Source organism: Triticum urartu, unplaced genomic scaffold (assembly GCF_003073215.2).
Source record: "Triticum urartu cultivar G1812 unplaced genomic scaffold, Tu2.1 TuUngrouped_contig_2917, whole genome shotgun sequence".
Lineage (NCBI taxonomy): Eukaryota > Viridiplantae > Streptophyta > Magnoliopsida > Poales > Poaceae > Triticum > Triticum urartu.
In genome coordinates, this window is record NW_024113421.1 from 726 (window position 1) to 13,264 (window position 12,539).

At 47.8% G+C, this 12,539-nt stretch overlaps 2 protein-coding genes and 1 pseudogene across 2 annotated transcripts; 1 reads left to right on the plus strand and 2 right to left on the minus strand.

Moving 5' to 3' along the window:
- Nucleotides 1-3,787: 3,787 nt before the first annotated feature.
- On the plus strand, nt 3,788-6,235 carry LOC125527113 (putative histone H3.3-like type 3). The gene is made up of 4 exons (XM_048691682.1): nt 3,788-4,122; nt 4,257-4,334; nt 5,035-5,110; nt 5,793-6,235. The coding sequence occupies exons 1-4, from the start codon at nt 3,874-3,876 to the stop codon at nt 5,843-5,845; spliced, it is 456 nt and encodes a 151-aa protein (XP_048547639.1). The 5' UTR covers nt 3,788-3,873; the 3' UTR covers nt 5,846-6,235.
- Nucleotides 6,236-7,600: 1,365 nt separating this feature from the next.
- On the minus strand, nt 7,601-8,576 carry LOC125527112 (chlorophyll a-b binding protein of LHCII type 1-like). Its single transcript, XM_048691681.1, has one exon. It carries the CDS (start codon nt 8,500-8,502, stop codon nt 7,705-7,707), a length of 798 nt encoding a protein of 265 aa, XP_048547638.1. The 5' UTR covers nt 8,503-8,576; the 3' UTR covers nt 7,601-7,704.
- Nucleotides 8,577-10,090: 1,514 nt separating this feature from the next.
- On the minus strand, nt 10,091-12,030 carry LOC125527110 (annotated as a pseudogene).
- Nucleotides 12,031-12,539: the final 509 nt, after the last annotated feature.

The window sequence follows — 12,539 nt, forward strand, 5'->3', positions numbered from 1 at the left end:
TCATATGCCTTCATCATATCCAGCTTTACCGCACATAAGGGTTTCTTCCTTTTCCTTTTCCTGATTGCATGCACACACTCATAAGCCACAAATACATTATCAGTAATTAGCCGCCCTGGCACGAAAGCGCTTTGTTCCTCAGAAATAAGTATCGGTAGAATAACCTTTAGTCTATTCGCCAACACCTTCGCTGCAATTTTGTATAAAACATTACACAGGCTAATTGGGCGAAATTGTGAAAGTAACTCCGGTGAGTTAACTTTCGGGATCATAACGATGACAGTTGCATTAAACGCGTCCGGTGCTGCTCGTCCTGCAAGAAACTCCCGGACCACCGTGCAAACCTCTGTTTTTACAAGCGACCAGTGTCACTGATAAAATAGGCAGGGAGGCCATCGGGATCTGGAGCTTTCGTAGGCCCCATCTGGAACAAAGCTTTCTCTATCTCCTCGTCTGCAATCGGTGCCACTAGTTTCTGGTTCATATCATTTGTAACAGCAGCTGGTATATTATCAAGCAGTTCCTGCACTCCTACCGACCCCTCTGAGGTGAAAAAAATTTCATAGAACTTTGCCGCCATCTCGCGCATTTCCTCATCTGCCATGCACTTCGAACCATCCTCCCGTATCAGTGCCCTTACCGTGTTTTTTCGCTTCCTATGTGATGCTCTTCCTTGGAAGTATTTTGTATTCATGTCCCCTGCAGCTAACCAGTCAACCCTGGATCTTTGTCGCTGCATTATTTCTTCACGAGCGTAAACTTCCCGAAGTTGTTCTTCTATGTCCCTCACCTCCGTAGTATACCCAGTTCGTAACGCTCTGAATCTTGCATCTTCTAGCTGTACCTTTAGCTGCTTGATTTGCTGGCGGATGGAGCCAAACACCACACGCCCCCACTCTTGCATGCTCGCCGTAAGCTTTCCTAGCCTGCCGCAGGTGGCCGACAGCCCCGTTTCTCCATCGTCCGCTTCCAACCACTTCTCGGCTACCATGGAATCATAGCTTTCATGCCTTAACCATGCCTCCTCAAATCTGAATTGTCGTGCACCATGGTGTCCCCGTTCTGGAGCCGTCTCCAGAATGTGAACCACCAAAGTGACATGGTCCGACTCCTCGGTAATTATGTGTTGGACGTGAGTGTGCGGGAATAGTGCTAGAAAATCATCATTGCATGTTCCCCGGTCGAGACGGACCTGAATATTTTCATCACCTTGTCTTTTGTTATCCCACGTGTAGGGATAGCCTAAAAACCCAAGTCTGCAAGGCCGCAGTCGGCCAGGCAGTCGCGAAAACCTTCCATCTGCAGAAAGCTTCATTGGTTTCCCCCCTTCTGTTCGGTTTGTAATAGCGCTTCATTGAAATCCCCGACACACAACCATGGAAGTGCATCCTGTCGTTTCAGGTATCGGATTGCATCCCAAGATTTTTTTCTATGCTCCACGTCCGGTTCACCGTAGAATCCAGTGATTCTACAGGTTTTTCCTTCCCAGACCACTTCCGCATCCACAAAGTACTGGCTCCATGGCCTCACAGTAACCTTGCTCTCTCCACCACATCGCTAGCCCATCACTTTGTCCTTGACAGTCCACCGCCACACCACAAGAAAACCCCAGACTCCATCTTAGTTTCTCCATAGCCCTCGATTTCTTCTTTGTTTCAGATAAAAAGACCACCGCTGGGTTGTGGGACCGAATCAGGTCTCTCAGTTCGCCCACTGTCGAGTCCAACCCCAGTCCTCGACAGTTCTAGGCTAAAACATTCATTGCTCCCGGCGGCCCCGATCCTCGGGGTCCGCCGATCTATCGCTGTTAACTGAGATGCGGTCAAACACTGTCGACGTTTTATGCCGTATATCGCGAATGAAAACATCTTGTCCTGCCGGCCTGTCCGACTCCCCCTTGGCTACCCACATATGTCTCGGCCCTCGCTTCCTGCTTTCATGCACTTCTCGCTCTCTCTGGATCTCCCTATACTCATAAGCCGAGCTTTGCCTTGGTTTACGCACGTAGTAGCCCCTCCTTCTTTCCTGTTGTCCATAACCTTCTGACCTCCCATGCTGCTCTACCCTCGTATACCCACCTTCATGGCGCCCCCCATTCTTCACATCAGCAGATCCTTTTCCCTTCATCTCCCAGGAAGCTCCACGTTCAGACTCTCTCTCCCTTCCCCGATTTCTATCAATCAGCTTGTCCCTCAGATTCTGTTCTCTTTTCATCTCCAGACTGCCCCTCAGATCCTGCTTACGTCCAGCACCACTCCTCGTTTTATCGCGTCTAGGGCTATTCACCTCTGCATCTCTCGGCTTACTCTGTCCGCCAGTGCGGTTTTCAGCTGATTGAGAGAATTCAGTGTTTAGATTTCTCTTGGTTGGAATATCCCTCACGCGACCTTGCTCATCTCGGTGCCTTGGTCTTGTACCGTCATTCTGTGAGCTATTCCAACTGTTGCTGCTACTTGCTACCCCTCCCTTAGATCCCTCCTTTCCTGTATTTCTTCCGGGGGATGCCCGCAGCCATCCTCCCCATTGGAGCGAGGAGTCATCAGGGGGCTCGCAAACACCCCCCTTGTGCACTAGTCGCCCACAATCGAAGCAGAAGTGGGGGACTTTCTCATAGTAGAAGTCAAACCATGTGCCCACCTTATCATCTTTAGATCTCTTCAAAGTAAAGCCTCGGACTAGCGGTTCATAAACATCAATTTTTGCTCGAACTCGTAACTGGTTTCCCCTTGCAACTCCATCCTTGTCCACATCAACTCTCACGACTTCTCCCAACCAATTGCCCAAAGCTTTCCCAAACACCTCTGTCCTCTTATCCGGTGGAAGATCCGTCACCCTAACCCACATATCGACTCTGTCAAACACCATCTCCGAGGGTCTCATTTTTCCTTCATATTCCTTCATGATCAGAACACTAAAATCAAACTGCCAAGGCCCATTGTTCATAACATGTCTGTAGTCTCCCTCACTTCCAAAGTGTACCACAAAAATATTTGAGCCCATGTCCCTGAACTGAGCTTCTTTATGCAGCCCCCACGCCTGAGTCATAGCTTTTTCTAGTGCTGTCTTGTTCATCGGACGAGTGGTACAAGCCTTCCCCACCGCAGACCATCTCGAACTCTTAGGCATCTCTGTCTCCTGATCTTCAAAGATGAAACCCTCAGCTTCTTTATCCATAAGAACCATGCCTCCCAATCTTGCAGACAAGCTCGACGTCGGATCCGGGGTCTTGCACTCCAACGGGGATTTTGATTCTTCTCTGTTATTTAGGCCATCCCCTTTGTGCGTCGTCGGCGTTGCCGCCGCCGTCTTCATTGGTGTAGCCGTCTTTGACCTCCCAGTCGCTGGAGTGGCCGCCGCCGCCTTAGATGTATTCGGGTTATTCTTCTTCCCCGCCGCCGTCGCCTTATCATCCGCAGTCCCAGCCATGAGCAGCAGCCCACAGCAGGGAGAATCCGTTCTTGGCCCGCGTCTAGGGATGCGCCGTCGCCTCCCTCTCCGCTGCCAGATGCACACCACCCCCGAGTAGCGAAACCCTAACCCTAGCGTAGGAGCGCAATCGCCTCGCGATCGCCCCCTACCGCCTTAGCGTTTCCTTTTCGTGGTGGACCCACTCTCCAGCCCGGTCTGCTACTATGACTAGCCTTATGCCATACTACCATGCACATTTTCCCCCTCTAGAACGACTCATTTTACATTTATGCCACGCATTGGACGGTGACGGTTGCGAGTCCCCTTGGCCTCGAGCCAGTTCAGTTTCCTAGGCGCGCTACACTCCCGTGATAAAGTTACTGTAATACTCCTGCTCAGTAGCACAAGCAGTGGTACTACTGCTCAGTGCACACCACCCAACTCACCCACACTTTCCCCGCGGCGATGGGTCGCACGAAGCACGCGGTGGCGGCGACGGCGGCGACGACGGAGACGAAGAAGCGGCTCCGCTTCGAGCTCTCCCCGCGCTGGAGGCCGCCGCCGGCGCTGCGCCAGGTACCGCCGGAGCCGCAGCCGGAGAAGAAGAAGAAGCGGGCGTACCGGTTCCGGCCGGGCACGGTGGCGCTGCGGGAGGTCAGGAAGTACCAGAAGTCCACCGGGCCGCTCATCCCCTTCGCGCCCTTCGTCCGCCTGGTGAGTGTGGGTTGGGTACCCCGTACCCGTGCCCCCCTCTGCCCGTCCCGTCCTCCGATTTGTACCTGTATCACCGATTCGAGATTCAGTATGCGGAGACAGGTGCTCGTCCTGTGCTGATGGTAAATTTGCAGGTTAAGGAGATCACCGACGACTTGACGAAGGGCGAGATGAACCACTGGACTCCTCAGGCGCTCTTCTCGTTGCAGGAGGTCGGTCAATGGTCAATGCCGAAACCTGCCGTGTACTATTAGGCCTGATGGTTCCCATTAAAGAAACCAGCAACTGCAATAGTTCTGAGAATTGTGAGACTGATAAATTTATCACCATAATGCATAGTTCCTGAATCTGAATGCTCCGGTGTTCATGCAGTTGATACATTTGTTTAGCACCATGATTGTTCTTTGGTGGCTGGTAACTCAAAACCAAAATCAAATGTCTTTGTGCCATAGTTCGGTGCTTCTCGTTGTTTGGTCTAAGATATACACTGTCACTGTGTCTTGCAACATAATCATGCCACGCACGCAAAACTGAACTATTGTTCATATTACATTTTGCTTAAGGGTGTGACTGAGAAGTGAGGAAGAGGTAGTCCAAAAAAAATTGAATTTTATCATGTGATGGTTATGTATCTGAACGCCCAAGGATTTATCTGTATCCACTATCCAGTACAACGACACAAGTGCTTTTATAGAACTATACAAGATTGCTAGTGCATGGTAAGTACACTAACACAAGTCGCCTCTTGCCAGAAATAATTTCTTCTGCATAACTAGCAAAATTAACATAGAGTTGACTACATTCCATATGTGGCCTATCAAATAAGTTGAATGTCCTAATTGTGCTTTCAGTCACTGTCCTGTATATTTGCTTTGAGTTTGCACATGATTTTCTTTTCCTTTCCCTCTGCAGGCTGCAGAGTATCACATAGTCGATGTATTTGAAAAGGCAAATCTATGTGCCATCCATGCTAAGCGTGTTACCATCAGTAAGTTATCACTGAATGAACACTTCCTTTCCTTTACAATATTATGCAAAAGGAAACATGGCAGTCATAAAAGCATTTCAATTTCAGGATCATCTTTGCTTTTATTTGATGTGTTATCTAGTTTCGATGTTGTTTCAAGCTGCAAAAATTCAATGATTATTAATGATTAGAAGATCCACAGTTATCATATCTCAGCAGCTTCTCGTATTTTTTGTTCTCGGTGAACATGTCACAAAACAAACAGCAGATATGCTAACAATTATGGCTTTTTTTGCGGGAAAACAATTATAGCTTGCCACTTGTGAATGGGCCAGAGTTTTCTAATGATGCATTTTAGATATAAAATCTGGTTACTGTAGCAGGAAATTCAGGGTTGATTACCCTGTTTGTTACTTACCTCGAGGATATAAACATAGCATGAAATCAGAACTTTATTTCCAAGATATGTTTTATTTCCTCTTAAAGCTTGGGTACTGTTTTACCGAGACAGATAAGTGTCACTAGAATTATTATCATCAAGGTTGCTGTTTCTATTCTAATAACAAATAAATATTTTCAGTTAGGTATGACTTCATATGTATCTTTAAAAGGATGCTCCTGAACAAATTGGAACTATGTATGCAGAAAATACATGTATACATTAGCATGTTTCTGTTCACCTGACCTTTTTTTGCCCCTGCAGTGCAAAAGGACATACAGCTCGCGAGGCGTATCGGGGGGAGAAGGCCTTGGTGATACTAATGGAAGATGTTTTCTGCATCATAGGGAGCAAAGACTGGTGATTTGGTGGTACTAATGGTAGATGTTTTCTGTATTAGGGGTGCAATGCAAAGGCGCTGATGGTAGTGGCCCAGTATGTTTGTGAGTGTATCGTTAGGAAGTAATGTAGGTGTATTTTCATTTAGTTAGCATGTCTTCGAAGTTGATCTGGTTCATTGCATGGTTGGGATCATCTGACCTCCCTGCTTTGCTCCATTTGAATTGATCTAATTCAGACAGCGTTTCTACGAACATCCAAGGATATGGGTTGTCAAATGGCATGAAACTGTTGTGGATTTATGTACAAATGTTTGAAACTGTTTGCTGTAACCTAATCATTGCACTCTAAAAACTGCCTTCAATTTCCCCAACAGTCATCACTACCACAAAGAAAAGTGAGTTTGATTTTTTTTTTCTTGCTGAACTGCCTGAGATCAGCATGGGCTTGTGTCATCAGGAAGTTCAGGCTGGTGCTAGAATACAGCCTCCAAGATCACTCTTCAGATATTGTAAACACAACCATGCTGATGGTCACCTGAGATAGCCGGGGCGGGTATGCCTATGGTATCACAGAATGCTTTTGAATTATGGTAGTAATTGCCTGAGAGACAGGGCTTCACAGGAAAGTAACAATTGAAGAGATGATTTTTAGCCCCTCAAATTTCATCACTACTCATGAAAAATAGGCAGGTCCACATTCCCATATGTACATGCGATGATATTTTTTCCCACTTTTATTACATTATCAAAACAATTATTGTAACGGCACGGGATGGCAATTGTGTAAATGAGACTAATGAAATGGTGGCATATGTGTGATCAATGAAAAGGAGGGAAGAATCTGCATTGACTTTGAAACTAGTGGCTGTCGCTTAAATTTTCTGAGATCTTATATAGTTTGAAAATAAGAAGAAGGAACCAAAAAGAAACGCCCAGACACGCCAAGTGATACAATGTCTGAATAGCAGGGACAGTAGAAATTATTCCAGATAGAACGGGAGGAAGAACATGCTAGATGCAAGGAAGGAGAAGCACCTTGATAGCTTGATTTATTTAACATTTTTAACAAGAATAATTTTTTGAGGACATGATGCAATTGAGCAAAGCTTTTTATTGTTCTCAGTACTTCCGTCAGATGAAGTGTTTGTGCAGGTCATTGTATTTCAAAAGTATTGATATGCATAACTGAAGTTTTCTGAGACATGTTTGCTGCATTAAAAGGCTAGTTCTCAGGAGGATAAAAATCATCTTATCAGGTATGCAATATACTGTACAAAACAGCTGAGATAAGAGGACAGCTCGTGCTTCTGGGTTCAAATCCACTACCACGTAATCAGGTCTGCCTACTCCTTGTGAAGTACTCCCTCCATACCAAAATGTAAGACCACAAGTGTCAAAAATGGTCTTACATTTTGAGACGGAGGGAGTACCTGTCACTTGTAATGACTTAAACCATGAGCTCACTTGTGGCCTTAAAGTTGTACAGCTACTTGATTTTCCATTGAAATAGCACGCTCGTTTGTTTTCTTTCTTCTTCTTCTTCTTCTTCTTCTTCTTCTTTCGTAGTCCTTGGCTGCTCTTGCAACCCTGAACTCCCCTACTGTGCATTTGTTTCAGAGAATTTCAGTAATCTTCCAGACAGTCATCTTGCAAGTTTTTTTCTTTTGGAAGTTTACCATCATTCTTGTTTGATAAAACAATCAAATACTGTTACATGTCCTCATCGGACGAATAATCGTACAGGTGAAAAAACAAGCCGCGGTAGCGGTTGTTTTGTTTCACACAACCCATGTTTGTTCCATGCATCCCAAGTCCCACAGGGCATCGCCTCATATTCACTTGCCGGGGACGAAGTTGGTGGCGAATGCCCAGGCGTTGTTGTTGACGGGATCGGCGAGGTGGTCGGCAAGGTTCTCAAGGGGACCCTTGCCGGTGACGATGGCCTGGACGAAGAAGCCAAACATGGAGAACATGGCGAGCCGTCCATTCTTGATCTCCTTCACCTTGAGCTCCGCAAATGCCTCAGGGTCATCAGCCAACCCAAGGGGGTCGAAGCTACCGCCGGGGTAGAGGGGATCGACGATCTCACCGAGCGGGCCACCGGCAACGCGGTACCCCTCGACGGCGCCCATGAGCACGACCTGGCAGGCCCAGATGGCGAGGATGCTCTGCGCGTGGACGAGGCTGGGGTTGCCGAGGTAGTCCAACCCACCCTCGCTGAAGATCTGAGAACCAGCTTTGAACCACACGGCCTCACCGAACTTGACGCCGTTGCGAGCGAGGAGCTCCGGGAAGACGCAGCCAAGAGCGCCAAGCATGGCCCACCGGCAGTGGATCACCTCAAGCTCCCTGTTCTTCGCGAACGTCTCGGGGTCAGCGGAGAGCCCAGCAGTGTCCCAGCCGTAGTCCCCGGGGAACTCGCCGGTGAGGTAGGATGGCGCATCACCGGACAGCGGGCCGAGATAGAGGACACGATCCGGGCCGTACCACGGGCTGCTGGAAGCGGCGGGCTTGGCCTTGGCCGCCGTCTTGCGCATCGTGATGCGGCCCTCGCCAAACACATTGGAGGAGGCAATCTTGGCCTGCTTCGCGGCAAGGGCCGGGGAGGAGAGTGCCATGGTGGATGACGCCATTGCAGTTGCAGAGAACCCTGAAGAAGATTTGGTTGCTTGTCTTGTGCTTCTAAGCTGTGTTGTGTGGAAAACAGAGAGCTGCATTGGAGTTTAAATAGTGCAGGAGACTGACGGGCCTTGCTGGCAGTGACGCCTTTGTTGGATGGATGGGCCTATCTCTTGTTATCCTCTGATTGGACAATTCGTTTCTGTGATTGTGTCTTAGCATGCCACCTCTGCTTGCTGTGCTTACGTGTAAAGTGCAGCCACCAGAGAGGGGCGCAACCAATTGGAAGAGGCCATGTGGACATAATATCGATTCTCCATCTTGAAACGCTCGTGCAATCCTTTGATGCTGTGGTGTCAAATGACTGGATTTCATCAGAAATTAAGCCAATTGATCCATGGTAACAATTAAAGGCATGCAAAAGGAATTACTCTCAGGCACTTTGTTGAAATAATGGCAAAATGGCATACTTAATACGTATTTGATGGTACAATATACAGTGGGTTGCTATTTTTCTGTTCTACTTCCTCTGTAAACTAAATATAAGACAGACGTATATAACTTGGGCGAAATTGCTACATCCACAAAATTGTGTCAGAATTTTCAGAACTCAAATCCACTGAGCACAAAAATCTTGCCACATTCAGCTTCTGCAATTCTATTTATATCAACTCCAGTTCTTTATATCAACATGCTGCTGATGCATACACAACATCACAGGATAGTAGAGAAATAATGATTTGATAAACCGAGTAGCACTTCTTCCCAACTTTCACAGTTCATGTGGGAACAAGGTCAGCAAAATACTCATCAAAGGTATACCAAAAAAGAATCAGCATTCAATCCCACATGCTATTATTTGAAAGAATGAAGTAAGTTATAATAAATGTAAGATAACAAATAACAATTGCGTGTAAAGAACAACTTCTATGAACCAAAGATGCAGTATTCGCTGGAACTAGCAGAAACAAGGTTGCAAACATTCCATTTGTATGCATTCATGAATCGCAAAGGAAGAACTTGAAACAAAAGGCATGGAGGCCATCCTTTTTAACTAAAGCAAGTTGTACCATACATAAATATAGTAACTGCTGGTCCAACCAGCTTACAGTAAAAGGCCAAACAGCAATAGAACATAAAATACATTACGCGAGTTTGGATTTGAAGCCTGAGCTTAGACACCACCCCCTTTGTCCTGGTACAATCCCGAGTAGGCCACAAAGCATTCCATTGATACGTCAAATAGATCCACATCCTTTCCTACAACATCAGAAGGCTGGGACAACATATAGGCTAGAAATATAAGCTTGGGTTTCAAAAGAAGGCAAGTCAATTTTCAAGATGGGCATCAACTACACCCGAGAAAGGATTGGAGGCTTACTGACTAGCACCACCCATTGATGGTCTTGGCAGCCCAAGTTCTAATTAAATTTGGTATACACCATCTCCTAGACCCTTCTCTTTACACGTATAGCATCCTCTGTAGGGCAAGTCAAAGGGGTCGTCCATTGACACGTCATGGGTATGCTTGTTGTGTGTGAAATCATCTTTAGTGCCACATCTCATCTCAATTCGAGCATCTCGAGAAGCTCTATTTCTGACTCATAGCAGGCTGGATTGATTAGCAACCCATCCATGCTGGCGGTGGTAAGGCAATGTGATTTTCATTTCCTTCAACACTTTTGCATTAAGAACAAAGAACTTGGCAAAGTTGATAGATGAATCTCTGATGCCGTCATAATTCTTCAACACCACTTTTTTGAGATGAAGCTCAAGACATTCAAGTGGGTCAAATGGGTCATACTTCCAGACATTCTTCATACCCTCCCCTGACTGGAACTGGAGATAATGAGGGGGAAAAATACCAATAGGTTAGCAATACAATAGTTGGCTAGATTGCACGTCGACCAAATGCTTATAGTGACATTTAAAGCAAGCAACTATGTTTTATACTCACAATGACATACAACCTCTCCAAGCAAGGGAAGCACTTGAGGAGGTTAACCACCGCGTCCAGCTTAGGGCTAGAAGGGCTGAGAACCAAAACCCTCATGGTGTGCATTTTGGTTGTTAAATTGACAGCAATCATTTTCTGCAGAACAAAGTGCAAATATAAGAACAGTAGCATGCACATAAGAATGTCAAATGCAATTGATGAAAGGTGCTGCTACCTGAAAAACTGAGCTCCCAAGGTGGAATTCATATGTGTCTTCAGACAGCATACCCAATATCTCCAGTTTAGGTGCCGAGATTATCCGTATGCTCGCTGTGCCACCCTTTGGATTTAGTGGTAGTAATCTCTCAAGGCATGGGGCATCCTTGATGACTAACTCTTGCAAAAAGAGACCAGCACCCCTTGAGTCAGCGCAAAAGCCTAAACTCTTAAGAGTTTGGGAGATGATGCAGAGGCGACCAGTGCCCATGTTTTCCTTCAGCTCAAGGCTTTCCAAGGCAGTGCAGCCAAAGAGCAAGCTGTGGAGAGGGTCCTACGAGATGGTGACCTTTCGCAGGGTGAGTTGCTTGAGGCACGGAAACTTCAGGGACAGCTGCACAATTAAGTTGGGGAAATGGCAGCAGTGGAATTTGGCCACGCGGAGCGTGGATGAGAAGCGGTATGTGGACGATTGCAGCAGGTACAACTCCCCCAGGTAGCCGTATGAGAACTCGGGGGTGAGCTCCAACTCCTCTAGGTTGTCCAGGGCAGCGGAACTAAGCCAGCTTTCGATCTTATCATAACAGTCTTCTACATAGATACTCCGGATATAAGAACGAAGCCTGCCTTCGACGTAACAATCCTCGACTGAGAAGCGGCGTGCGGGGCCACGATGCTCAGAGAGGATCTTTGGAACCAAGTTAATGTTCTTGTAGTCCACTACAAGGTTCAGAGGAGCAGAACGCCAGAGAGGACGCCACCGGCGGGAGATGATCTGTGTGCGGGCGCCTTCTTTGGTGGGGAGAAGAGAGAGGATGCTGCCGAGGACGGCGTCGGGGAGGCGGCTGATGTGATCGGCACTCCCCAAATCAAAATAGCTGATGAGATCAACGGTCCCCTCGTCAACGTCATCGCTGAGATCGACGCTTCCCCCATCAACATTATCAATGAGATCGACGATCCCCACATCAACATCATCTATGGGATCGACGCTCCTCCCATCAACATCATCCCTGAGATCGACGCTCCCCCCATCAACATCATTACTGAGATCGACACTCCCCGCATCAACATCATCGCAGCTGCCACTCCCCGGTGAATCTTGGTCGCAGATAAGGTGGAACTTAAGCTTCTTGGAAGCCTGCATTGCCGCCATCGCAGTGGCGGCGGCGGCCGCCGCCACCTCCCCTGTAGTCGCCGCCACAGCCGCTGCCTCCTTCGCATTTGACGCAGCAGCCGAAGCTACCACCGCCGCCTCCTTCGCAGTCGCCGCTGCCTCCGACGCAGTCACAGCCACCACCTCCGCCTCCTTCACAGCAGCCGATGCCGCAGCAGACGCGGCCAACGCCGCCTCCTTAGCAGTCACCGCAGCAGCTGAGGCGGCTAGCAGTCACGGCCGCCACTGCCGCCTCCTTCTCTGCCGCCGATGCCGCGGCAGACGCGGCCAGCGCCGCCTCCTTGGCCACCGCCACGGCAGCTGAGGCCGCCGCCTCCATCTCGATTTGGTAGGGGAATTGGGGAACAAATGGATGTTTGGGAACCGCCGAGGGTTTATTCAGCGCCGTGCTGTTTGGTTACGACCGATCTGCCACCGTCCAAAATAATCAACGGCTCAAATCTGTCTATCTCGTGCGCGAAAAGAGGAATGAAAGTTGTGGTTTGGCGGCAACTCATGGAGTTTTGGCGCCAACTTAGTTTTGGCCTAGGTGGCAGATAGGGGCAGCAAAGAAATGAAAAAAGGTACTCCCTCCGTTCTGAAATAGATGACTCAACTTTATGTTGGGGATCGTAGCAGAAATTTAAAATTTTCTACGCATCACCAAGATCAATCTATGGAGTAATCTAGCAACGAGGGGAAGGAGAGTGCATCTACATACCCTTGTAGATCGCTAAGCGGAA

Bases quoted from the DNA above. Each gene is read 5' to 3' on its own strand.
- LOC125527112 (XM_048691681.1), bottom strand. From the start codon at position 8,502: ATGGCGTCATCCACCATGGCACTCTCCTCCCCGGCCCTTGCCGCGAAG.
- LOC125527113 (XM_048691682.1), top strand. From the start codon at position 3,874: ATGGGTCGCACGAAGCACGCGGTGGCGGCGACGGCGGCGACGACGGAG. The intron at 4,335-5,034 runs GTCGGTCAATGG...TTCCCTCTGCAG, and splicing joins CGCTCTTCTCGTTGCAGGAG to GCTGCAGAGTATCACATAGT. The intron at 5,111-5,792 runs GTAAGTTATCAC...TTGCCCCTGCAG, and splicing joins TGCTAAGCGTGTTACCATCA to TGCAAAAGGACATACAGCTC.